General features: G+C 41.4%; 2 protein-coding genes across 2 annotated transcripts; both read right to left on the bottom strand.

Annotated features, from left to right (window-relative positions):
* Positions 1-939: 939 nt before the first annotated feature.
* Positions 940-14,063, bottom strand: acvrl1 (activin A receptor like type 1). Its single transcript, XM_080030634.1, has 10 exons — positions 13,920-14,063; positions 7,104-7,175; positions 6,024-6,257; positions 5,376-5,575; positions 5,160-5,259; positions 4,923-5,069; positions 4,532-4,807; positions 4,167-4,364; positions 3,295-3,425; positions 940-3,139 (listed from the first exon to the last, which is right to left on the bottom strand). The coding sequence occupies exons 2-10, from the start codon at positions 7,171-7,173 to the stop codon at positions 2,993-2,995; spliced, it is 1,503 nt and encodes a 500-aa protein (XP_079886760.1). The 5' UTR covers positions 7,174-7,175; positions 13,920-14,063; the 3' UTR covers positions 940-2,992.
* A 4,350-nt stretch (positions 14,064-18,413) lies between these two features.
* On the bottom strand, positions 18,414-21,755 carry ankrd33aa (ankyrin repeat domain 33Aa; the record flags this gene model as incomplete). The annotated part of the gene is made up of 4 exons (XM_080031735.1): positions 18,414-19,216; positions 20,138-20,278; positions 20,375-20,501; positions 21,498-21,755. The coding sequence occupies 4 exons, from the start codon at positions 21,753-21,755 to the stop codon at positions 18,414-18,416; spliced, it is 1,329 nt and encodes a 442-aa protein (XP_079887861.1).
* Between the last annotated feature and the right edge of the window lie 6,065 nt (positions 21,756-27,820).

The raw sequence follows: 27,820 nt of genomic DNA, 5'->3' as shown, positions 1-27,820 counted from the left end.
CACACACACACACACACACACACACACACACACAGATAAAGGAAGTGAAAGCTGGACGGATACAAAAAGAAAACATATATGACATGAAGGGGACAGAGCCGATATAATTATTTTCACCAACCACTGGGAACGTTCTTGGCATATTTGGTCCTTGTTGGACATTTTGTATTCTTTGTGACAGTCCAACATTCTGCACCTCAAACTTGTTTCTTTCATGCTTCGATTTGACCACATTTTTCTCACCATATAACTGATAAAGTACATTTTTTATTTGTAGGCAAAGTGATAATATAATGAGATACACCTGACTGCTGCTCAAACCAAAATATTGTGTTTTGATTTGTGATTCATGGGAACTATACATTTTAAATGAATGGGAGAGGCCTAAATGTTTGCATTTTTCCAGTAAAAATGGAAAAATAGAAAAACAATGGTGTTTTGTTGGTATTGTCAATGTATATCAAACATAACTACTAAGAATAATGCATCTGTTTATTCATTTCCCTATTCAGAAAGGCTTTCTTGTTTAGTTTCTCACAATGTGAAGTTAGTGTGACTGAGAGAAAATTGGAATATGTTATCTTGATTACAGGTTGCATGTATGTAAAACTATTATGGCGGTCCAAATAAGATTAAGTAAAGAAGTACTGTAAAATATGAAATAATCTATCCTTCCCTCTACATTAGAACATTTTGATTAATATACTTCAGTGATACTTTTGATGAAATATTAGTCTTTCCCTTTTTTGTTCAATAATTTGCAGGTGATGCAATGTGAATGAAAACTCTGTTGCAGAACCGATTACACCATGAAGATAAGCTGCCCTTCTGTGAACCCACGGATCACTTTTTGTCTATTGTCTGACGACCCCTGCTGGTCATTCAGAGAATTACATCATTGGTTACAAAATAGTATCTACAGCGGCAGCAGTTGAAAAATACATTCCTTTATTCAACATACTATATTACATGTCTGATTGTGAATTCCCTTTATTGACCATATTACTGGTGATGGTACATTTTAGGTGTACTGGAATGTAAAACAAATTATTAGAAAAAGCTGAGTCGTAAAAAAAGTAGGGGAAGGTGGGGTGATTTGTGCGTTTTGGAAGTTGCAAAACCCCTTGTTTCTAGAAAACCGTGGAAGAAATTGGAAATGTGACCACATATTTAAGAAGAGCCATCCATTTGACTCATCCTGTAAAGAAGGGAGACACAAGGAATAAGATATAAGCACATTTAAGCTCAAAAAACTGTGTTTTGCCTTTCAAAGTAAAATTTCCATGATCAAGGTTTTTTGATTATTGTGTCTGAACAATTATAGACACGTTTGAAAACATTTGACACATGTTTTAGTGCTTTGGTATGCTACACTTTGAGTCTATATAGTTAGCACAATGTCAACCCTAAATTGCTGCATCATGCCTATTATCCAAAATTCTGGGGATGGGGTGATTTGTGCGCAAGGGCCTGGGTGAGTTATAAGTAAGTAAGTAAGTAAAATGTATTTAGAAAAGCACATTTATGACAGTTTGCACTGTCCAAAGTGCTGTACATAGTGCATTCAGTAGGTAAACAATGAAGGTACAATAACAATAACCAAAATAAAAGACGTAAAGCCCATACATCCACATAAACACAGATAGTAGTGCAGAGGTAAGATAGTTAATGGGGAGGAAAAGCCAGGGTGTACATATGGGTTTTGAGCCTTGATTTAAAGGCAGAAATGTAGGGGGAATCACATTTGTCAGGTGGCAGTTGGTTCCACAAGCACGGAGCAACTAGTGCAAAGTACATTTCTGAGAGTTGTGCCAGTGGCATGGCTGTATACGCTGGTCACCAAAAGAAAGTGATTGTCTACAGTAGCTCAGAAGAGAGTGACATCTCAACTCCACTTAACGACACCACTGATGAGAGTTCAGATGGCCAGAAAGATGATGATGGTGACTTTGTCATTGTGACACAATGACGCACAAATCACCCCACTACGTGGGGTGATTTGTGCGACAAGACAACTTTTTTTCCGAAAGCTATATTTCTTAAACAGTTTATTCCAGATCCAAAGTTTTTATTGCCAGGGATGCACAACATCCTGAAATATATGTACATATTTGAGTTGGAGACATAACTGTCAAGGCCTCACTTTAAAATCACTTTGAGTAAAAAGTTGCACAAATCACCCCACCTTCCCCTATATAAAATGTGTATCGTTGTTGAATAATAGAAAATAATACCCTTTTTTAAAAATATATTTACAATAACCCCAATGGTGATACTAGACAACAGCTTAAATGCTGTTAGAATATGTACAAATATATGTCTGTGTGCTGATAACAAATTCTCATTCTATATAAGTTAAATATGCTTACATGACATGTGCTTTGGTATTATTCTTTTATTATTTAACTTGTGTGTTCTCCGTTCATTTTTGGGGCTTTGTTCATAATGGGAAAACCCATAAGTGCAATTTTACTGTATATCAGAGCAAGTCCAGAATGACACACTCCTCTTCTTGATAAGAGGGCGAGTAATTGTGCTTTACTGGTTGTCCTTTCTGTCATGACCACGGGGTATTAAGATAAGGATGATTATAACCCTGTTAGTGTAGAACAGCTTGCAAATTGTTTCCTGGTAATTATTCTGTCATTGAAATGTCCAACCTAAACATGTATTAGCTGTAGAAAAGAAGAAATACCTTAATTAAATTTGTTTTTGATCTTAATGGTTTGCTTTTAAGGGCATCTTGGTTTGAGGCACCAAACATATGGCAGATGAAAATTAGGCTGTGACAAAAATAGCCTTTGGTGTGTGAGCCAGTCTAGACATTACTGCTCCAAGTCATATAGATGTCTAATACAATGCAGTGACTGTGTGAGTCATTAGCTCAAAATATGCTAATGGTATGCACCTTGTGCTGTTGGAATGTGGCGCAAAAAATCCCTTCTGGCATTTTTGCAATACATTGTCCCTGTTCCATCCATGGTGCTCTGGTCTACACGTCCCGCTTGAGCTTCTCGATGCTGAAGTCACTGTCAGTATCCAGTTTGGAGAGCGTTTTCCTGACGCGCAGGGCTGTGAGGCGGGCTGGCGGGCTCTGGTACCAGCACTCCTTCATTATCTTCACAATGGCTGTCAGTATCTGAACACAAACAGAGACCAATGTAAAATAATAACACCTGGCCATCTTAGTAGAACATAGTGTCTTTTTTCTGTAAGTCTAAATGAGGATGAGTGGGTGCTACGGTTAGAAGTGTGTGTGTGTGTGTGTGTGTGTGTGTGTGTGTGTGTGCCTACAGGGTGGGAATGGAGCCGGTTGTGCAGACAGGGCCTCTGCTGGTCCACACACACCACCTTCTTCATCTCCTCAAAACTGGGATCTACCGGCACCTGGTCAAAGAAGGGAGGGCGGTACTCTTCCACGATCCCTAAAACCAAAACCAAAGGTAAGGCAAATGGAGTCATGTTAAATACTATAGGAAAACTCATAATCAACCTTGTTATAAGTAGACAGCCTTTAAATGTCGGGTTTATCTCTTCATACATTTCTCCTCATTGCCTGAAATAGCACACTTGGAAATTGAGATAGTCTGTAGTGGGAGTTTTGTAAAGTATGTTTGATTAAACTAGAGAGCAGGGAAAGATATCAATTCCCTAGCGACTACAGTGGGATGTAGATCTGCAAGGCCTGTCCGAGTGTCAGTGTGTGTGTGTGTGTGTGTGTGTGTGTGTGCGTGCGGCCGGCCGGCCGTTTGTGCAATGATGTGTGCCTGCATCTACAAATTGTGTGCATGGGTATCTGGACTATGTACAAGTGAGTGCTGACACCAGATAAGACTGTTTATAATTACTGCCGTGCTAATCATGAGAGAGGATAGTAGAGACAGACACAGTCTAGGAAAACACTAGAGTGCTGAGAGACATGGAACTAAACTGCTCCTTATGTATACTGATACCAGAGGCAGGCAGACATGACAGGGAAAAGACATTCTCAACATGATATGCCTGAGTGGTGGGTAAAAATCTATTTTCCCAAAATCGACTCCAAAATCCACTTGTATATACAAAGACTGTGCTACCATTTAATCCCTGAAATGTAATAACTGGTATGTCCAAATGCATCAGCGAATTTAAGGCGCAGCATTCTTATAGCCTGTCGTTTCCGTTACCATTGACAATGGTCCTGCGGGTAATTTCCCAGAAGACCAGGCCCAGCGCCCAGATGTCAGTTTGCTTGTAGGACTCAAAGATGTCCATACGAATAGTCTCATCCAGCACCTCAGGGGCCATGTAGCGCTTGGTCCCCACTCGAGGATTGTTTCCCACATCCAGGTAGTCATGGGACTGAGAATGTATCACAGCCAAACCTGAGGAGGTAGTAGGCATTCAGCACTGGTGGAACTTTTTTAATATTCAGTGAATTACTGATTTACTTTAATGATACATCAACAATCAACATGAAATAGCTGAAAACAGATACAAACAGAAGTGCAGTAGATTCATTGTGATTTTGTGATTTCTACAGGACCCTCACCTAGGTCAGCAATGCAGCACTGTCCGTTCCGCTTTACCAGTATGTTTCGGCTTTTCAGGTCTCGGTGGGCGATGGCTGGCTTTTCCTGGGAGCTGACGATCTCGGTGTGGAGGTGGACCAGGCCACAGGCCACAGACAGACACATCCTGAGGCAGCCCTCAGGCTCCAAGCTGCTGTACTGCAGGAAGTCGTAGAGAGAACCCAGCTCATGAAAGTGGGTGACGAGCCACAGCTGGGTGCTGGAATTCTTGGACGTCATGTCAGAGGCTATGAAACCTAAAAAGCCAGAGTAGAAAGATTGCTATTTCAATGTTTGTCTTATGGCTGGTGCTTCAAAAAAATCATCATAAGAATAATTATTTTGGGACTTCAATCTAGCGGCCGGCCGTACCCAGTATGTTGTCGTGTCGCAGCTGTACGGTATTGTAGATCTCTGTCTCTCTGAACCACGACTGCTCATCCCGAGAGGAGAAGATCTTGACCGCCACGCTTTCTCCCATCCAAGTTCCCCTCCACACCTCCCCATACCTGCCTTTACCTGGAAACACATGGACACAGTCACACAACTGCAAGGAAGTCAACAAAACCGAGCAAAGGAGAGCAGCAGTGGTGAGGAAGGGTGACTGACCGACACATTCAACAAGTGAGATCTGTCTGGCCATTGTCCTTTGGACCAGGTAGGGCAGCCCCGTTCCACTCCCCGATGTACAGAACTCATCGAAGATTTCCTGGAGAAGGAGAAAAAGTGACACAGACATTATCCTAGTGAGTGGGAACTGTGCACAATTTCAGCATCTTTTCATATTATTTTTGTTTTACGTCAAACATGGAATAAATCTCTTACACCGTATGTGGGCTCCTCTCCATTAGGGACCTTGAGCATGGTGACATCATGTTCTTCTGCATTTTTCAGTCTGCAGTGGGCACGTCGGTAGAGCAGGAACAGCACCAGGCCAAGCACGCTGGCAAACATGACTAACAGCAGCACAGACACCGTGATCCACAGCTCCGGACGACTGAGTTCTGGGGGTGTTGTTGTCGGCTCTATACATAAGTATTCAGGCACATGCACACACACACACACACACACACACACACACACACACACACACACACACACACACACACACACACACACACACACACACACACACACACACGCATATTTCAGTCAATTGAGGAGGAGAGGCTTTATTTCGGAATTATTTTGGAAAAAAAAGGTTAAAACACGTTTACAACATGGCACTCATCCATCCAAAAAAGGAAAGCAACACAGTGCTAATATGCTCTAATTGACCACAAGAGGGAACCAGTAACTCTCTAGAGCTTTGAGATCTAGAACAAAGTCACACAGGATGTCCACTGAACTGTTTGGATGAGCCTGAGAGGAACCAAATGACACAACACTGGGAGGCTCAGTACCACGTTGGTTCTTCAAGATGAATGGATGCCATGTTAAAACAATTGAAAGCAAACTAGTATTGGTACTGACTGATGTATGTGATGAGGGAGTTGCAATGATCCTCGTCGTTGCAGCATTTCATAAAGAAGTTATCGAAGGAGGTGAAGCATTGCTCCCTGTAGTTAAGTGAGCCGAAGCAGCCCCTCTCCTCGTCGCCCTTCACCCAGGTGTAGAAGCAGTGGTCTCCTCTGCAAGTTTCATTCACGCACGTGCTTTTTTTGTTATTATCGCATGTGCACAGCAGCTTCCCGTCATCTTCGGAGTCTATAGCCCAAAGTACACACAGGCAGATATGTGTTAAGAGAAGGGTGAGAACACAAGTGAGCACATACAGTAACAACACTACAACTGCCTACATGCCTATGCACAATCACATATTGCATAATTGCACCAGTCAATATTGAATCGAAAAAAAAAACAATAATGAAAATGATCGATCTTGGAAATATTGAAGAAAAGCAAGGCCAACTCTCCATATATTTTTTTAAAGATTAGTGGCATGAACAATACTTGTAAACAAAGCTTTGCTTCCTCCAAGAAATAAATGCGCTGACGATATTTCCTGGCAGCCACAAGACATCAAATAGAGGTGGTTAACCCGAGGAGGTATTTTTGGTTTGAAATCATATAGCAGACAGTGTGTCTGTATCACAGTTACAGGAAAGTGAACCTAGAAGAAGCATAGACCTGCACAAACTCTGCCTGTCTGAGCTTGTCGACTGGAAATAGCTGCCTATTGTTTTACACTGGAGGGTTGGTGAGAACCGTGAGACTGAAGCATACTGAAACTCACCTAAGAGAACTCAAACCGGCACACTTAATGGGCTGTGTCTTATTTTAATTTTTTTTAAAGATATTTTTGGGGCATTTTTATGCTTTATTGATAGTGTAGAGACAGAGTTGAAATGGGGCAGAGAGGGGAGTGACATGCAGAGGACGACCGCGGGCTGGAATCGAACCCGGGTCCGCTGCTGGCCGAGACCCATGGGGGGGACACCCTACCAACTGAGCTAAGGGCGCCCCCTGGGCTGTGTCTTATTAATGGCCCCTTCCTGAATCATTGGGACAAATTGGGACAAACACATTTTCTACATCGGACCATTAACTCACCTGCATGGATAGCAGAGGCCCACAGGAGTGTCCCCACCAGCACTACCGCGAGCAGAGCAGAGCTTCCCATCTCTGTGAAACAGGTCAAAAATAATTAATCAAAGTTAATATAATCGAATGATTATCATCGAATAAGCATTGCTTCTTAATTAGCAACTGTCTTAACGAGGAAGCGTTGATTTCATTTGGGGCATGAAGTTGTAACTGCTATGTGATTGAATTGTATAGACCATAACTTAATAGTTGTCTATATGAGGAGTTGAACAGCAGTGGTTAAAGCTTGGGCTCGTTGGCAGAGTAAGCTATGAGGTTAAAAACAACAGGCCGAGGGCCCAGTCTGTCTGCCTGTGTTGTAATTGCTTTGGGTGGGAAAAGGGTCTTGAGGGGAGGAAGAGGCTGTGAGTGTTTGTGTGTGTGTGTGTTTGTGTGTGTGCGCGCGCGTGTGTGTGCACGTGTGTGTGTGCGCTGTGGCTGGCGCTGCGTTAGCCGGGCTCCAGGCCTGTCGGCTCCTCAACTGCCCCGCTCACAGAGTAAATATTGATGGCTACGCTTCCTGCCATTGAGCGGCCCCACCCGGCTGGCCGGCGAGACTCAGGTCTGCTCATTGTTTAGGGCTGCACTGCTGAGGGTCACGCAAGCAGGAGAGGGCTGTCATACTGGACTCAGCCGTTCTCACTGCTGAAGCACGCTTTAGTCTTTAACATGTAACTCAGGTGAGCTTGTACAATACATTTGCAGTAGGCCTAAATGGATACACATGTGCTCAGCCTCAAGTCTTTTTTTCTTTTTTTTCTTCTGCGAACTGTATTATTTCTGATTTCCTTGGATTCCCCTTTGGAAAATCTTACAGTCTCTTTGTTTGTCCCAGAGGAATTATATAAACTAGAAACATGGTTATTAATTCAACATGCTTTTAGTTTTTGAAGCAAACATCTACACAATAATACAAGCTCCCAAATAAACCCTGAGGTCTTCTTTTCCACATTGTTTGGTAGCAGAATTCCCCTAAAAGTGTGTCTTTACGAAATGCTTTTGTTTGAGAGGCACTGGAGCAGTTTAGATTAGATTAGATAAGAGAACCTTTTTGATCCCATTTGATTGATTGCAATTAATTTGCAGTTTACCACATCCACAATCACACCAACAATGTCCAAAATGTTACATGTCAAAACACAATAAATATACAAACAGAGGTCGGCTAATGACAGCAAGGGAAAGATATTAGGCTAAAATAAATAGCAATAAAATAGATCATAAATAGACAATGACAAGTAACACATGAGAAAGTTAACTGGACTGATGGCAATGCAGTTAAGAGCAGGAAATGTTCTGGAAACTCTGACTGAGGTTAAAGAAGTAGTGAGTAGTTTATGCTTAAGGGTTGTAATGTTTCATTCATTGGATTGATTCAGTTATATTAGTCAAAATCATGCCAATGTAGCTGCATAACTGGAAAAGCAGAGAAAAATGTATCAATCACTTCAGAAATATAATTTAAAAATGTACATTAACAATTTTGTAATTTTTATAAAAACTTTGTTTATTTCACTTTATATCTAGATTTTTTAATGCACATACACACACTATAACAAACACATCTTTTAGTCATTTCTGTTCAAAAATCTTATCTATGCCACTTTGATTGTTTTGTAGCATAAATAACAAGGATAGTGTGCATGGCTCACATTCAATCAATCAATATCAATATCCTTTATTTATCCAGGTAAAATACCTTACATTACTTTACTACACACTTGAATGTATAATAGGTTTGAGTTCGCAAATCAAAACCTCACATACAAATCTAATCATATTAGACTATTGCAGTTTGTGAATCAAATGGAATCACTGCATTTACATCCGATGTAGGACAAAAAAGTTATCCAATTGTATATTTTATAGATAGGCTAATATAGGCTACGCATAGGCCAGTGGTTCTCAAAGTGCGGCCCAACATATCTGGCGGCCCGCATTGAATTATGAATTATTAAAAAAATAATAATAATCATATTTAAATTTAAATTGAAACGCACGGAGGGAATGCGTCCCCCGTAACAGCAACAACAGTACAGGGGTCGAAACACTTAAATATCCCTCCTAATTGTTTATATTCATTCCCCAATTATTAATAACACCCCTACAGTCAGTTGACCGTCCGTACCATCTTAAACTTGCGAAGTTCGGCTGGCCTCTGCCTCTCGTTGCAGACGGCTGGTCAGCCTCCTGCAGTGCTGCAGGCAGTGTAGTGGTCCCAATGTAAGTTGTTAGATAGTGAGCTTGTCAAGCCCAATACGATGCACTTTCTCACCTTCAAGGTGCTAACATTATCTGGTTTCTAACTCTTTTGCCTAAAGTTTAGCTAACAAGCGAACGTTAGCTAGCTGCTGATAACCATGGAACTATCTGCCTATAGTTGACTGCTGATAGCCCACCCTGTTTATTTCCAATGTATAGTGTCATAATAGTTAACACTGCTGCTGCATCATGAGTAGTGAGTCCCACAAAAAAAAAACACTCCAAAAGGTGATACGTTTTCAATGTGCAGAAAGTTTTGAACAATAAAGTAGAATAAATATTTTAATGCAATACAGAATGCCTCAGTGCCTTACTGATTTATATTCCATTAGATTTGTGTCAATGGGAGCTATTTGTCTTTTCCTTAACATGTCCACCATAAATGAATACAGAAGACACAAATTACTGCATAAAAATTAACCAGAATGCACAAAATGAAGTGTTCAAACCTCAAATTTTTCTGGGGGAGGACCCCCGCTTTTAATGTGCCCCCCCCCCCCCCCCCAATGTTGAAATGAAACCTAGCCCTTCATGTAATAATTAAAATGTGTTAATTACACATTATTGGATGCAGACCAATACATGTAAACTGTATAGACGCAAAGACGCTGGCCATTGAAATTATTTCAGTTTTTTTTAATTGTTTTCCTTCGGTGGCCCTCGGTCCAATGTTAGGTTCCTAAATTGGCCCTCAGCTATCAAAAGTTTGAGAACCCCTGGTATAGGCTTAGGCCATATATAACATTTATAAATATGTTGTATATATGCATACTCTCCAGCAACAAATAGCGATCCCTTGCTGTGCATGAGTGAGCAGCTCAGCATGTATTAATCTTCAGGTAGTCTGATAGAAATGGTTATCCTACCTCATGTATCTCACAGCAAGTAGCCCCTTGAACTGCACACATCTGACAGTGGAACGTTGCACATGTCAGCACAGAACTACGGATATCCTCCTTTGGTTTTTAGATGCATCTGGCTAGATATATTTAACTGTAAGTACAAACTACAGGAAGCCATCGCATTACCTTACTCATCGTGTTAAATGTCACTGGAGAGAAACCAGAGGAGTGGGAGTGGGAGACATTAGAAGATCTGCATTTTGCTGCTTTGACAACCGTTAAAAAACAAGAGCATGTTTCTGAATGGAGTTTCACATGTTTATCAAAGTGTCAAATCAAATAAGCAATCTGTGACTTTCCTCCTACATCTCGGTTAGCAGTGTCATCCTGCTGAATCCACACACAGGCCATATTTGACCAAACAGCAAATACCACTTCCTGTATCAGGCAGCCTAAACACAACACCACCCACAGATTTCAACCTATTCTCAAAGGAGGAGCATGGCGTTTTTTTCTAGCTATCAACCGCAGGATCCCGCCATAGGAAAGAGCAGTAATCACGTCCCCCCATCGTAAGGGCAGCCTAACTTAAGGCTCCAGCACACTTCCTCTCTCTCTCTCTCTCTCTCTCTCTCTCTCTCTCTCTCTCTCTCTCTCTCTCTCTCCTGTTTGTCTCCATTCTGTCCAAACGCTACACACCCACGTGAACCCCTGCGGGAAAAAGATCCATTGTCATCTCTTCCTCTCATCTACAGAGCTTGTATGTGGGGAGGCACATCTCTCATTCCATCTAGATGACGATGTGCGGTTAAAAGTGGTGTATGGTGGGGGCACGGCTTAGCACAGCAGTCTCCCTTCAACGGGGCCTCCTCACACCAAAAAAAAAAGCCCCAATTACTCTGTCTCTGGAAGGGAACTTTACAGGCAGTGTTACTGTCAATTTTCCATCATGTGGTTGAAATAGCAAGGCAATGTCACATTCAGTTATTTTAAATAACATTGAAAAAAACTTTTCTGAGTTGGGTTAAAATCCCCCGAAATATGTAATCCAATGATTGCGACTGTCTGCAGCAACATACTGATTGTATCTTCCATTTCACAGACAATACTAGGCTTGGCAGGCTTTATGGCTCAGTTGCTGTGTGCGTGCTCTCACATGCATACCTACAATGAATGCATGTCTGAGGGAATACACAGTAACTCTGATCTACACAGCAATCGGTATTTGCGTCCGAAAAATAAGAATAAAAGCACCAGATACATGGAAGATCGGGTATAGAGAGAGAATGAGCCACAACTGATGTCGTTGACCTGCAACAGCACCCACCTGGAAAGAGCCTGTGTGACCTCTACACATAAAGGGCAAATGTAGGATGATGGGTGAATGAGAGGAATGTTAAAAAAAACGTACTGGAGAAATACAGCCGGGTATTTACATTCATAAGATGCAAACAAAATGATCCAGCAGTCATTCTGGTTCTACTCATGTCAAGAGGAATGAACTCTTCACCCTAACGTGTTCTGAAAGAAGGATCTTACAACAAAGTTGAAACCAGTGGAACAGGAAGCATTCAGATCCTTTTCTTCAGCAAAACTGGCCATATAACTCATATACAAAACAATGAGGAGGACTCCATTAACAGAAAAAGTCTTGCATTCAAAATCTTTCCATACGTAAAAATTATACTTCAAATCCATTTTTCACAATTCATATTGTACAAGATGGTCATATGATATGTTTAATGCGCAAATGTAAAGGTTACTTGCGTATAATTACTTATAATCACAGCCTGACTGATTGGACTTTTGAGGCTGACACAGAGATATTTATTGGTTAGGTCATTTACAGTAAAATAATAAAGCTTTCAGATCTCATGTGGACACAACTACCAGTGGCGGACTCAGGGGGGGGGGGAGGGGGCAGGGGAGCGACCTTCTAGTGCCCTTCTAGTACCCTGATAGTGCCCTTCTGCCCGTCTGGTGCCCCCATGGTTGAAAAAGTGTTGCTAAAGTGCCCTCTATGGTGGTGAAAATGAGAGAAAGTGCCTTATTGGCTGCCCTTTACACGTGAACAAAAATTAATGAGTGCCCTAGGTTTTCCCTCCATAAATAGCCCTAAATGATGATGATGTGCCCTATGGAGCAAGAATATGGCAAACCAAAAAAAACATGTTGTGGTTAGCTAATGAGGTGCAGACGTTCCTCTCTTTGGTAGCTGACGAACGGGGAATGCGAAAGAGGCGTTGCTTTCATGTAGCGTCGCTATGATAAACAGCTACATCGAGTGGCACTTAAATCTCCACTGGATAACGAAGCAAAAAGCGGATTAAGAGTATGTCAGTACCCATAGTGGGAAAGCGCAATTAGATGCCAAGTTAGAAAAACTTAATATTTTCAGTTTGCATAATCCGTTTAAAATTTATATGCATTTTTTGAGCGTTCAAGATCATTCAAGTGTAGGTCATTTCATGCAAGAGAGACGATAATGGTCAGCTATCACCTCAACATGAAGGAAAACTTCCTTCAATTTTTCCGTAGCTGGCTGTCAGCGGTCATTTTCTCCAGTCTAATTTTTACTTAAATGTTAGTAAAGATGAAAGTAGCAAGGCATCCTCCTTTCTTTGGCTAAAATGTGAAAGTGCACAATGATGTGAACAACTCATTTTGGTGTTCATAAAGTCGCAAGAATAAGGGGAAACAGTGTCTTAGAAGCTAATTTTTTTCTGGGGGGGGAACCCCAGACCCCCCATTTAATTGTAGAGCCCAACAATTTTTTTAATGTGCTACATGGAGATGTAACAAGTGCCCCGAATCGAACCTTCAAGGCAGTGCTTGCTAAGGTTAGGGGATAGGACCTTCCAGGCAGCGCTGCCTTTAAGGCTCCGTTGGGGGAACAAAACACCATCAAGTTAGAAAAGCCACAGTGTCCGCTGGTGGGGCCTCATGTTGTCCAGAATGTGCCCTTTTTATTTTTTCGCCCCTGCCCTTCAAACAGTCTGAGTCCACCACTGACAACTACTGTAGGCCTATATACCGGTACTGGCAAAACTGCTTCTGAACAACCTCAAACATATGTTGGGCAGCTCTGTACCCTACTGTGATTTCTCTCTCTTACATGTCAGTCGTGATATGATATATCTGCAAAAGCACTAATATCGTCTTTATAGATTTATTGGTCCATCTATAGGTAGCTTAATTTAGTGGGGTAAAAGGTAAGTTAATTTCCATATTGGATCAGAAGTTAGCAAGATAAAAGGGAAATCTTAAGGTTAAGTAAAACATACCTCAACTCTGTACAGTAGCCTACCTGAGTAGCCTTAGATATAGCCTAGCCTACTTTAAAGTAGCCTATAGGCCTACTTTCAATTACTGGTATGGGAAGGTAAATGTAGTTTATAAGAATTAGTAGGCTATATCCATTTTGGCTTCTAAATGGGGAATATAATGTAAAGTTTAAGATTATGATAGTAAGACACTGTTCACTGCTGTTAATCTTTGGGTCAGGTCACTTCTGCACACCTGTTGATTAACATCTGGAAACACGTGGAGGTGATGAATGCCTATGGCGCTGTCAAAGGGTAAGGGTTAGGGTAAGGTGACTACAGCGTTAAACCTTTAAAACAAACACCTACAGGAAAAGAGAAAATATTCATAGTTTTAAGCTGCATCATTAGCTTACCTGTTTCCTGCCCGCCTTTTAACTTGACAGATGCCAATGACGCCCAACGTCTCCCATGTCACAGTAAGTGTCCCCTCCGTGGCAAGTAGGCCTAAGTCATTTCACGTTAAAAAAAAAGTGGAAGAAGAAGTACAAAAAAAATACAGAAATGGTTTCACTTTAAAAGCAGGGTATTGTCGTTCTTGCTTGTCTAGTAGAATGGCTCGGTTTGAGTTGATGTTTCATCCACAGAGAGAGAGAGGGGGCTCACATCCTTTCCTGCTTCGGTGACGACCAGCCAAAGTTTCGGGGAAAACTTTGTCTCTCTGCTTCCAAATAAATAAAATTAGGCTACTATCTAGGTCATATCCCTCACAAACTAAGTTAAAAAAAATTAAAAGAGCTGGCAGCGCAGTCCTGGCAGGTCGATAGACAAACAGCGGGCTGTAGCCTATCTCATCTCGGTCCAAATCTGCGCTGATAAACCGACAACACGAACCATAGTCGACGGCTTTGGAAGTAACCAGACGCCTCTTCCTCTTTACAAGTGAAGGCTCTATGCAAGTCCTCTCCCATTAAGTAAGAACATGTTTTTGTTGTCCAGATCCAAAGGCAAGATTACATATTTTTTTTAAATAGTAGGCTATACACTTTTGTCCCACCCCTTATTGTCTCGCACAGACTCTGCTCTGCCTGGAATGTGTTCTCATAGCGGTTTTCCTGTTGCTCGCTAAACCTCTCATTTTCCTCCTTCCCCTGTGGACTGCTGTCTGCACTGCACTGACAGGAATGTGCTTCAAAGACCCCACTTTGATACAATAACATCTCTGGGAGTAAAGAGCAATACTTGTCTGGCATCCCACTTTGCCCCTCACGTTTTTAAACAAAAATCTTATTTTTCAATGTAAGTTCAGAGGTCATCATGCCTTTAAACAACAGCTGTTGAACTTAAATATCCCCTACAGAGATTGTTTAACAAACAAACAAACAAACAAACAAACAAACAAACAAACAAACAAACAAACAAACAAACAAACAAACAGAAGTTTAAGGAATGGAGAGAGATGTGATGAGACGGACAGGAAAATGCACGGGCTGACTGGCATGGTTTTAAAGTTAGAGGATATTATCATTCCATTTTACTCTCAAACGGTGATAAAAAACATTAAGATCAGGGAAATACATTTTTTTCAATTAAATAGTTAACCTTACAACAACAGACATTTAAAGGCACTACGAGGAACTTTGAAATATAAAGTTGACAATAAATAGATAAATAGATTACATGTTACAGCAAATGAAACCATCAGTGCAAAGAATGCTATTTTTAAATAGTTTTTCATTATGCCTTTGTCATGGGTACGCTCACCCAGGAACAACAGCTTGCATAGTAAAAAACACTGGTGCTTTTGTCCAAAGGGGGTGCAAGAATGAACACAAAATGAAAGTTCCTTGAAGCACCTTTAAGTCCAAAATGTACTGTCTTTTGTTTTACCTCAGTTTTTGGTCTCTGCCACCTCCTTATGAATAAATAAATATCCCTTCAATTGTACGCTACAATTGAAGGGATATTTAGGTTTTAGGTAAGCAATAATATACTGTAGTGGAGAAATTTTTTTTGTCTTCTGACCCTGTCTGCAACAGTGCAAGGATCCTTCTGCTACAGTGACGTCTCCACCATAGTGACTTAACTGATCGCCAGCTCCATAAGGTAACAAACTTATTATGTTTAAGTACTCATACAACCCAACTTCAAAAATACTGAACTATCCCTTTATACTCAGATTTAAAATCAACACAAAAGGCTTTCCACTTTCAGCAGATACGTTTGATAAGAGCCTTCTACTGTCAAACTCATTCTGCACAGTGAAGGTAAAACGTCCATGTGAAGTGTCAATCAACAAAACACGTTTTTTGAGCAGATTAGGACGTACTCTTTCTTCCCCCCAATAAGCCTACTTTGTCCTGCTAATTTGGTGAGCATTGAAAAGCTCATACATCCCCTCTAAATGTAGGATAACACAGTGGTGTTCGAGTGCCTTTTTCGGGTTCAGCACTCGTGGCAGTCAAAGTGTGTCTTCATGGCAGCAACGGTTGTCTCCTGGATGCCAGACAGACTCCGATGAGTCAAAAAAATAAAAACTTTAGTCAGCGCAGCAGAGCCTCAGATGTCTTCATGTCTGTAATATAAATCCTCCTCCTTGTTGTTCTCAGGCTCTGTAATCTTTCTGTGTTGGGCTGACGGCTGAAGAAACAGCTGGGAACCCTCACATAAGCTGCCATGCAGAGAGCAAATTGATGTTCTTTTTTAAAAACAGCTCTTATATTTCTTATTCTTTTTCAGCTTATCTCGGCATCAAGAGCCACAGAGAACTAATTCCCTTATGGTTTTTCCATAACGACTCTATTGGTGTTGCGTAATCTGCTAGACTAGAGCATGAGGAAATGCAATATTGCTTCAACAGACATTTCTTTTTCAGAAGCAAATTGTCCACACGGAGAAGACTCGTTTTTATGAAATGCATTTGAACAGACAGTACTTCAACAGTGGACGACATGACACAACATATAAAGTCAACATAGACCATAATGTTGGCTTCTTCAATCATATTTATGCTTCACAGCCTGACGCCTCATTTGCAAAGGTTGAAATCTGTCGATCTAGTGAAGTTTTTATTTGAGAGCCGGCCTCTAGTCAAAAATAACTCCCCCCCCCATGTGAAGAGGGAGTAAGACTCAATAGTTAAAATACAATGTGACAATGTGTCACCAGGTGAACAAACACAGACAAACCTAAAAAAGTTGAGCTATTTTGATTTGAAGTTACCACCATTAGAAGCAAATTGTTATGTCATAATACCACACATTGGATTAAAGGATTTAAGACCAGGGTTTGAATGCTGTCATGTGCCACTCTATGAGCGCATTATAGGCCTCCTTAGGAAGGTCAAACTAACATTATAGTGGAAGAGTATACGTAAGGTTACTTCAGATAAGCAGCTCAACAGTCACATGCATGCCAGTGAATGTTACTTTTCTGGCGTGTGAATACAATATATTCATTTCGTAAAAATAATGAAATGTTTCATGGAGTCGTGTCAAAACCATCTTGATGAGTATCATGCCCTGTGTGACCTCACTGATATACTGTATTGTGCTACTTAAGGAAAACAAATCTGAGTTAAAGGTACAGCACAGTGCAGAAAAAATCAAACTCAGTTGTAAGAACAGTTCATTTATTCATTTGACATACTATCAAGATTGAAGACCTGAGCAAGACTGAGTCTCAAATAAATAAAACCCCAGAAATGATCCTCTCAAATATGCATTTCAGTCAGAGCTGTGTGAGTTATGAATGATTTCCCCAGTGGATTTATACACCAAATATCCAATGGAAGCTGGACCACAAAATAGATTGTATAGATTGACTTGACCGATGCTAAATCTATAATAACCAATGTCACATTACTGTAACAAGATTCCCTGAGTAACATTATATAAAAAAGTTGATTTGATTTTAGGTAACTCTGCAGATGTGAGGTGTACTATTGATCTGTTAAAACACACTGAAAGCAGGAAGCTAGTAGCCAAGTAAAAGCCCAGCAAAAATGGTGCATTAATCACCAGTGGACGGAGGACTTAAGCAGTTTTTTTCTCATGATCGGAAGAAATGCAGCACATGTCACAGTTCCTGTTTTTCTTGCATGACTAAAACACTGTAAAAATTTTAAAATGCTGTAAAATGGATTGATTAAAATAACAATTTCCAGTCTCAATTTACATTTTTAAGATCAAAAGCAACCTTCACTTTGCACTGGTAGTGGTGTATGAGCTGAGGGATTGTATGATGTATCCACCTACTGAGACAATGGGATCATTCTTGTTTCTAAATCTTTGCCAACAATTTGAATTAGCTAACCCCTGCCAAATAAATGGTGTCTCTGTAACAATCAATCGATTCAAGCAACATTTGGCATACGTGGTTTAAAGATGTTTGTCTCTTTGTCCCTCTGTTTAACATTACACTCAGTCTGTTTGATATACTATAAATTCATTTGATGAGGGCTGTTGCTCAAGTGTATTAATTATTTGCAATTGCTTTGGTTATCTTGCTGAATATTGAATATGATGATGGCACGCTACTTGGAAATTGTAATAATACCAGGTAGGAGTTGAAATAATAAACAGCCAGACTTGTCACCCGTATGTCTCCAAACCAAATAGCATTTAGTTCACAGAATCTTTAGTTTTCCAAATATAGGCTACTAAAATATATATTCATTAAAATCACATATAGAAAATTCAAGTCACTTCAGTTCATCCCTGTTCTCACCAAAACCAAAGTTCAAATACATTTTTTATCCGTCAGCTGCGTCCCTCTAAACTTTTCTGTTTCAATTCCTTTTTTCTTCTATTGAAACTGGCCTCAGTGTCACAGTATTCTCATGCCCATTCCTTAACACGTCAAATTATCACAGTGAGGTCCCCTGAGGAAAAGAGAGAAAAAAAGCCACGTTAAGAACTTTTGGACGCCTTTGCTTTTTTCTCTTTCTCTTTCTCTTCCTTCTCCTTCTCCTGCCTCTTCTTCTCTCTTTTCTTCTCCTCCCTGGCCTCTTTGTACTTCCAGATGGGAGGCTCCAGGTAGCCCTTCTGCTTTTTCTTCTTTTTCTTCTCCTCTTTTTTAGGAGTGGGCTCCCCAGATCTTGTCACCTCAATCTTAGGGATACAGCCCGAGGGGAAGACGCTGTTCCTATGTGCCATGCTGCGGGGGGCATTGGACAGCAGGCTCTCCCTGCGCTCTTGACAGCAGGAGAGAGATACGGAGGCGGCCGACACAGCGGGGGGAGAAACTGAGGTGATGTAGCATTTACTGTGGGACACTGAGCTCTCCTCCAGCTCCTTGACGCTGTGCTTTTCCAGCAGTTCAGAGACGGCAAAGCGTCGCTTTCCGATCTCTGGCGGGCTACTCGGGCAGAGTGGACGGCAACCGGTCGCTACCAGGGGGCTGTGGATGCCCGAGGTCATTCGCACCATATGGTCCATGATCCCATTGTCTTGGGGGTCCTGAGGGAAGTTGAAAGACAGACTGTCTTTTAAGCGCTGCCTCAGCCTCTGACCGGCTGTTTTGGTGGCTGTGGCCTTTGCTACCAGTGGCTCTAGCTCAGGCCACTCGGGAATGTAGCTTTCGCAAAACTGCTCGGCAAGGGGATGAGCCTGCAGGCGACGTAGTCTTACTAGAATCTCAAACCTTCCCACCTTGAGGACCCAGTCCTTTAGACCTCTCTGTTGCACCATGTCCATTGCATGTATGTCTGCCCCTGTACACGGGAAAGGGGAGAACATGAAATGCATTTAGATGCTGAGGGATGTGAGATAATCAAAGTTCCTTCAATTCAGTAAAATCACCCCACCGTGTGGTAGCATTGGGAGTACCACTCCTTGAGTAGATAGAGAACACTACCATGAGCAAATCAGGTCATTTAACCACATGATGGAATAGGATATGGATTGCAAACAAACAACTAAATCAGGCCAGAGTCCTGCAGACTTGCTCTTATTCAGTTTCTGAGAATGTGTTTGGAATTGTTATAGTGCTATCTTAAATGTTTCCCTGTTTGCTTAAAGGTGGAGTAAGCGATTCACTTTTTTGTCAAAATCACTGTCTGTACTGTGTGCTCTGAGAAAAATCTGGTGTTAATGTAGGCCTACAATCTAGGCTCTGTAAACTGGTATGTAAACAAAGGGTATGTAAATTAAGGGAGCCCACCATAGCTATCAACATGCCCATTTACAGAGCCTACACTGTGATTTGACACTGGATTTTTTCTTCAGTGCAGTACAGTACATACAGATAGTGAGGAGATATTCACTGATTTTGACAACAAGCTCTCTCCAGAATTACTGACTCCACCTTTAAATGGGACTTATCCCTCGGCCCAGAGAAAGATACAATTAGTTCAGATGTCCTGGTTTACCCTGTATTTCCCAAGTAAATAGCAATGTTTTTCGAGGCACATTCATGAATTGCACAAATAGTTGTAGATCCATGCATCCTAACGTTAATTTTTTTTCCTCCTAAACCATATGTAATGTAAAATGGGTGAGAGTGTGTGTAAGATTTTGGGCTCACTTCCTCTAAATAGATTTTTTTTAATTGTTCATGTGTGCACACACAACAGATGTTGCTCCTATCTGAATGTAGAAATACTCCAGTAGGTTCTTATGTACCATAAACTTACCATGCATTACCAGGGAGGCCACACACTCTTCTCGACCCGACAGTCCTGCTTTGATAAGAGCTGTGAAACCACGGGGATCCCTCACCTCGGTGTCCACACCAGGGTAGTAGTTCATGATAAGGTTTACAATGGTGATGAATCCTGGGTTAAAAATACAAACAAACATTGTGTGAGTTAGGGAGATTTGACTCGAGACTAGATATCGAGGTTATGTGCTGTACATGTCATCAGACAGACCTGCCTGGGCAGCAATCATGAGGGCGGTATTGCCATCATTGTCTTGGTGGTTGATGTCTAAAGGACATGTGTGCAGCATGGCGACAATGTCTACGAATCCCTTGGCCACTGCCAGCATAAATCCATTCTGATCGGGAAGAATACAAAAATAAAAGATTAACCAACATTCAACTCTAAGGTCTCTTACCTTAAAGCCACTACGAGTAACATGGCACGTTGGCGGCCCCTTTGGACAAAAGCGGTAGTATTTTTACGATGCCAGCTGTCGTAAAGCTGTTTTCTAACTCGTGCCGGGCGTGCGAGATTCAAATGATCAGGAAGCAATATAGTGCATGTCCGTGTGTTGAAAGTGTGAGGGCACCGGACTCTTTTCGGCTCCGTGAGAGTGGTTAGTGACACAGCATCAACTAATGCCAGTCAGTGCTACACACACCTGATTGCAATGAGTTGATGCAGTGTCACCTCTCACGGAGCTGAAAGATTACGTGTCCTCACAGAAAGCGAATGAACGAGAGACGGCAGTTAGTATGGATCACGATGAGGTAATGTGTTTATGTTGTTGTAAATAATGACTATCTGATGATGCTGGTGAGGCAAAGTAAACTTTGTTTTAGTAGGCTACCGCTCATTCATTTAGGAGTAAACACTGCAGTCCTGTGAAATTGTGTATACGTTGCTTGGCAACGCCTTCCCGCCCGCCTATCACTCTCCCTTTTAGCTTTTCTTCATTGCATTTTCTTTTTTTTCTTTGATGGTTCAGCCCCGTTATCAGTCATTATGACGACAAATAACTGTCTCAAACAAGGTTCCCGCTCCCCTTCCCTCACCTGGAGGGATAGGCTTCTCAAATCGCGTTGCTGCGATACACTGAAATCTGCGACCAATACGAATATGTGACCATTGAGCATGCACGCGTGAACCGAAAATCGGACTGGGTGTGCGACCAGACCAAACGCAGTAATAAAAACTATATAAAAACTTCTTTCTTTGCACTGATGGTCTCGTTTGCTGTTAAAGGTAATTTATGATTATGAGAGGAAACATGAGGCTGTTTAAAAGATATTTAAATGTTACTCGGAGCTGCTTTAATGTCACATCTTTTTGAAAATGAAATCCACCTCACCCTGCCATTGATGTCCAGATCCATGGCCTCTTCTTTAGTGACTCCTCTCTCCATGATCCTTTGCAGGGATATGGTGTCATTCCGAGAGCAGGCCTCATACACCGTTCGAGCCGGCCCCTTTTGTGTTCCATCCGTTTCATAGTCGGGAAGCACCGAGTCATCAGAAAGCACACTCCCTGAGTCAGAGTCATTAAGGAGGCTCTGTGAGTCCTCGGATGGGCCATCGCCCAAGTGGGGGTCATATTTTGCAGTGGCCATTGGACCCCCCTCTGCCTGGGATCACACCTTGGTGTCAGGTCTGCTGTACACCTCCCACATCTTTAATAGGAGAACATTGATTTTCGTAATAATGACAAATGAAAACATTCACATATTCTATATTTCTTCCCTAGCCATGTGGCACTATGTCTGGGTTCAGACTGAGCTGCCAGAAGGCATGCTGCATTTTGTCAAGTGCAACTAGTACTTTAGGGTTGCGTCAATTTTTTTCTCCAGCATGTACAGCAAGTGCACTGTATGACTGCAAGACTAACAACAAAACGCTGGCAGCCATTGCAGTAAGCATGTCAAATAGATCTGAAGACCAGAAAAGGCTGTGTCTGTAAGGCACAGTGCCTAAAGAAGATAAGGAGCTTCACCTCGCCTCAGCCCTCCTGTCAAAGGGGCTGATCCTTAAGTCCGTGATTAACGAGATCGGAAGGATGACTTTATACATTTTTATTTGCCAATGCTTGGTTCAATAGTTCAGAACATTATAAAATAGAAGTGTTGGATTAGTTAATCTGACTCTGAGCATATTAACCATATTTAAGATGATTGATACACTGTTTGAAACAGTGTACATGTGGAGCTGAGGCTGTGTAAATATTGTAATGATCGCAAAGTAGGAGGACTGTGCCGGGTTGAAAAAAAGGCCATATGGCGCCGGAAGCAACGGGAGGCAAGGCAAGTGACAGCATCTGTCATGGTGTCTTAACCTTGCTCACACTGCTCTGCAGTACAAGTAAACCAAGGAATTTAGTGTTTTTCTTGTGCAAATCAGTAAACTATACAAACTACAAAGGCAACTCTTAATCGATGTAATTTTTGTGTGAAGTCTATTTTGAAAGCAGTGACGACAATGTTTGACAGGGCTGGAGCGTAGGATGGCATAGACTTAGTCATTCTTAATGTTTTGAAGGAGCTGCCAGTGAGAGTGAGAAGGAGCTTGATTGAGCTTGCTATCGTCAAGCTGCCTTGGCCATGCACACATCACTACACCATATCCACACCTGGCACACATTTACACTTATTTTCTCCACAGAAGTATCTTTGCACCTGCTGACAATCATACATTTAAGCTAAGTTATTGATGAACACACACATATGCTTCCATTTCAGCATAATTTTGTACAGAAGAATTTTCATCAGTCAGGCATCTCTCTTGCTGCCTCTTTCTGAAACCACAAACATAGTGCTTGGGCTCTCCATTGTGGGCTATACACTTCCTGCTGAGCAACACATTGTAATCTGGTTCAGCTTCTTCCTCTGACCCCTAAGTAGGAGCCCCCCCCCCCCTCCCCCTGTTGCCTGCCTGAACTGTGAAGTGAAGATGTAAAGATATGTGACCATTTGGGCCAAAGCAAAGTGAAAGGAAAAAAACACAACAATAACAACATCTTAGTTAGTCAGCCAGCTCACCCTAAACCAATCCAGCAATGGGTTAGTCCTCTTCTCCTTCTTCTCTCTTTTGGACCTTGCTCGTGGTGGTCAAACCATAGCCATATGTTGGACTTCCACTCTTCTTGTTGGCTGTTGGTAGAAACTGGTTAAGTTCCAAGTTTCCCATTGATGACTCCAGCTGAACGCCTTCCCCCTACCTCCATCATCTCCTTCTGGCTAGTTAGCCAGCAATCCGTCCAGGTCCCAACATAGACTATGCTGTCCTAAGTAAGGCCCCATGCTCTCTCACTGTCATCCTCATTAGAGAAGATTTAGGGATTAAGAGAAAGAAACAGACAGCAGCCAACCTTGCCACTGTGGAGTTGGTCTGCTCTTTCCTTCTCTCTCTCTCTCTCTCTCGCTCTCTCTCTCTCTCTCTCTCTCTCTCTCTCTCTCTCACTTGTCCCCACAGCTTTCTCAGAATCTCTGTCCATCCACAGCTCTCTGCTGCCCGTCTGTTGTGTCAGAGCAAGCCTCTCTAACTAACAGTAAGTGCTGTTATTGTGAATCATGTAGGCTATGGCTTCCAGATCTGCTGTACTGCTGAAGACCCCCTGCCAGAGTCATTTCAGTGTGTCTGTGAAATGGGAGACAGATTCTTGGGTCTGTTTTCCCATGGAAATCCATTTGCTGGGATAACAAACTAACCCTGCTGTTACTCTAAGCCAGGGGGCCTTGCTAGTAATTATTCCCATGACAGGGATGACACGCACACACACACACACACACACACACACACACACACACACACACACACACACACACACACACACACACACACACACACACACACACACACACACACACACACACACACACACACACACACACACACACACCTTTTTTGTTTGTGTTGTGGCTGTTTTCTGTTGCAGAACCCACATTTCTATAGTTAATTTAATTGTCTTTTCAACCCGATTAACAGAGATATCACAAGTTTGAATAATAACCCACGTAATCTGCTAGTCCAAATAGGATACCAGGTTAAGTAGCATGTATGAAATTTTGACCAGTTTCACATTGGTTTAAATACTGTGCTAGAATTGTGTCCACAACCTTTTTGTCCTGGTTGACGACAAGAATATCGTGTTGACAGGTTTATTCATAGGAACACAGACTCAACTACGTTGTACCAAAGGTGGTTGTTAACAGATTTGCCTTGATGGAGTTGGAGCAGGGCCAATCGGTGACTTCATGCATGGGAATTTATAGCCTTTTTAATGCAATCCTCTTTGTTAAAGGGAGACGGATTGCCCCCTTCTGATCAGACTGGGTAACGCAGTGCTTGGACATGAGCCTTGTTTATAAGGTGTAGCTCAACAAGATATTCAGACAGCTTATGTTTTTAAAATAGCCATAACATTAATCTTAGCTGTGGGTTACTGCTGCTGTCCACATTGCTTCCAAATATATCTGCAAACTTACAACAAGGCACATCTTGTTTGCTCTGCACTGAATAAGGGTTCTGCTTCACACTTTGAGCGGATCATTAACAAATTACTATCAAATACCTTATGCCTTCACCACTCCGTTGCAAAATTATTACAATATCAGATGTCTGCAATCGTCTTGGCTGAGTAAAGCCACCATGAACAATTGGACACTCGTTCAAAAGAGCTTTGATCCAGAGAGTTATAGTTGCTCATCTGAAGAGTTAACCAACATAGTGTTTATGCCGACCAGCTGAATCTGACACACCTCCAAACAATACTATTACAATAGATCCCATCTAATGCCCCAACCAGTTCCTTATCAGAGGTTGCCCCTGTGGCTATGAACCCATTACTCAAAAGGTGCTATGTTTAGGCACAGCAACTTCTTGCTGATATTAAACACAGGAAGAGGAGAAAAGGCCACACTTGGGGGTAAAGATTCATAGCAAGTGAAGGGCCAAAAAAGAAATGAAGTTGATAAGAAGAAATGCAGAGGTAAGGGAAGTGTGTTACAGGGTGAGGTTGTGGTTTTCAGTGTTTCCTTTATCCTTTTTAGTTATGCAAGAATGATCTGACTGCTTAACCAGGCGAGGGCAGCACAGCACACAGTTAGACTTTAACAGCAGGTTTGTGTTTATCTTCAAGTTTTTCCTCCGCTTTCTCAAAGAAGAAGCCTCAACAGATTTTTTACTGATGATTACTTATCTGAAGAACAAGTTAAAGGACATTTTGTTCTGATTTCCACTTCCTGGTATAGCACTCACACTTTCCTTTTAGGGTCAGAGTTATTTTCCTCCATACGCTGCGAATTCCTCACAGTAGCTCACTCATCGCTGCTGAAGTCAGTCCATCCCTTCCCCAGACTCAAGAGCACCCAGCAGAGGTCAGTGGTAAAGCGAAAAGAACTGGGAAAGAGGCTTGGGAAGCAATGGACTCACTTTAGCCAGCTTAGTGGCTGATTCTAAAGGCAGCCATGTGCTCAGCTAATATTAGATTGTTGGCAGTGTCTACAGGACCAGTCTTACCAGTACTTTGCAGAAACCCTGTTTGCATCGGCTATATTATATCCAGCTATGCGGCTATAAGATAGAGCCTCCCCGCCCCCCCAGTAACCCCTCCCCTAACGACAGAGTGAATAGAAGGAAGGAAACACAGCTAAACTTGTCCATGTCAAACAAGGAGGAGATTTTGAGTGATTTGGGAAAAGCTATTACAACGGGAAGTGCAAGTTTTGTGGTGTCCGTGCTTTGACCCACGGGTAAGGCTTGAGTAATAAATACAGCACACTAAGGAAATGATTTTTTTAGAACACTCAAAAGCTTTTCCTCAGGAGGTCCAAAATGAAACTTACTACAGGCAGGGTTAGGGTTAGGCGAGGTCAAGGAAACATAAAGAAGTTCAGATGCATGAAGCATTAAAATGTGAGCACAGCGGCTACCTCAATATATTACTTTAGTCCTAATGTAGAGAGGTGAAGGGGAATGAGTTAGAAAGAGATACAGTTAAGTCCCCGGGCTGATTTGAACAAAGAACATTGTGGTTCATTATATGTCATTTATTTTGTATATACAGTATCATAGACTTTGGGTGTTGCTTAGTTTTTTGTTGTTGTTGCAGCTAACAAACTAAAGAAAAGTGTAAGAGTAGACGTGGCAAATTCCTTTTATGTGATACATTTCTAAATTCACTCCTCACTCCGAAATATTATCATGAAAAACTGGCATTTACTTTACTCAGACGACTGCCTAGGCCAACACATGTTCAGATTTTTCCCCATTTTTTTTGTCAACACTTCAAGGGCCCAACCTCAGAAATGAGCTGATCTAAGTTAATTCTTCTCCCGGGCCTTAAGAGACGCTCCTGACCCACTACAAGATATTTCTCCCTTGTGGCAATTATGTCTAGTGCAACAGTTTTGATTAAATATATTCAGTAATCAAATCTGTGCCAAAGGTTTCATAACTAGCATAAGTTGATGAAACTTTGTAATGCAGGAGTTTTTCACACAAGCCTGGTGATAATATGTATTTTGGCAAAACCTCTCTCAGCAGTAGCTGACACTAGACACAAAATAAGAATTTTGACTGTGCCAAATCTTTTAAATCCATTTTCTCTTTCTACCTGATGGTTTTGTGGTATTTAAAAATAATGGAGCAAGTTGTGAAAAGAAAACCTTTGAAGGTGCTTTTCAAAAAGGAATTGATTTTCAAAAGAAAGGATAAAAAAAATAATGAATGAAATGAAGACACTTACTTGGCACACAGATCGCAGAGGCTTTCATGGAGGAAGCTCAATCACCCTTGGCCTAGACTGTGTGTAACCAAAACAGGACAGCCTGAGGTTCTCAGGCTGCACTTGGGCTCACGAAAGACCTATAGGTTGTCCAACAATATTCTCAACTTGAATAGAAAATATCAAATCAAATAACATGAAATAAATATATACAGTATATGTACTGTACGTATATAGTTTTGTTGTTGTGGCCAACAAGGTGAAGCTTATCTGGGTAAATTTGCTGTAGCCGTCTTATGAGTCAACATTTTGTACTTGGAAATACTAAACTGCTTGAAACATTTTGCAAACTTAGAGTTTACATGAATTCTAACTGAAGTTGAAAGACCATTTAAAGGTGCAGTGTGTAATATGACATCATCAAGAAAGTTCTACAAAGTTCTAGAATGCAACACTCCCTGGGTAACCCCAACCCTTTCGAATAATAACAGAAGCTACAGTGGCCTTCAAGGACAAGAACAATTCAAAATTTTAAACAATGCACCTGATGACATTCCAACTATGACACTTTCAAGATGGCGGCACTAGGCCTTGGTCCAAAATATGCAGAAATATGGACATATATGAGACCCTTTCTAAGGGGAAAAAAAATAATTCAAAACATTTTTTTCAGCTATTATGCACTAAATTAAATGTTCTTATGGATATTATAATTATTTTCTACAAAATCTGCTAGGAAATAAAACCCAAAATTCTACACACTGCAGGTTTAAAGAAAAGGATTAAGATATTGAAGAGAAAAATAACAACTGCAAAGAGAGAACCAAAACATATACATTTTATTTTCCTTGAGCAAGCTGCCCTCAGATTGATACATCTGAAAAAAGACTAGGTCAAGACAGATTTTACCTCCAAAAGGATTAGGCTCAATACAGTAATCATTTCTGACCTGTATGT

Source organism: Ammodytes marinus (assembly GCF_949987685.1).
Source record: "Ammodytes marinus genome assembly, chromosome: 7".
Lineage (NCBI taxonomy): Eukaryota > Metazoa > Chordata > Actinopteri > Uranoscopiformes > Ammodytidae > Ammodytes > Ammodytes marinus.
This window is presented reverse-complemented; position numbering and strand designations above follow the sequence as displayed.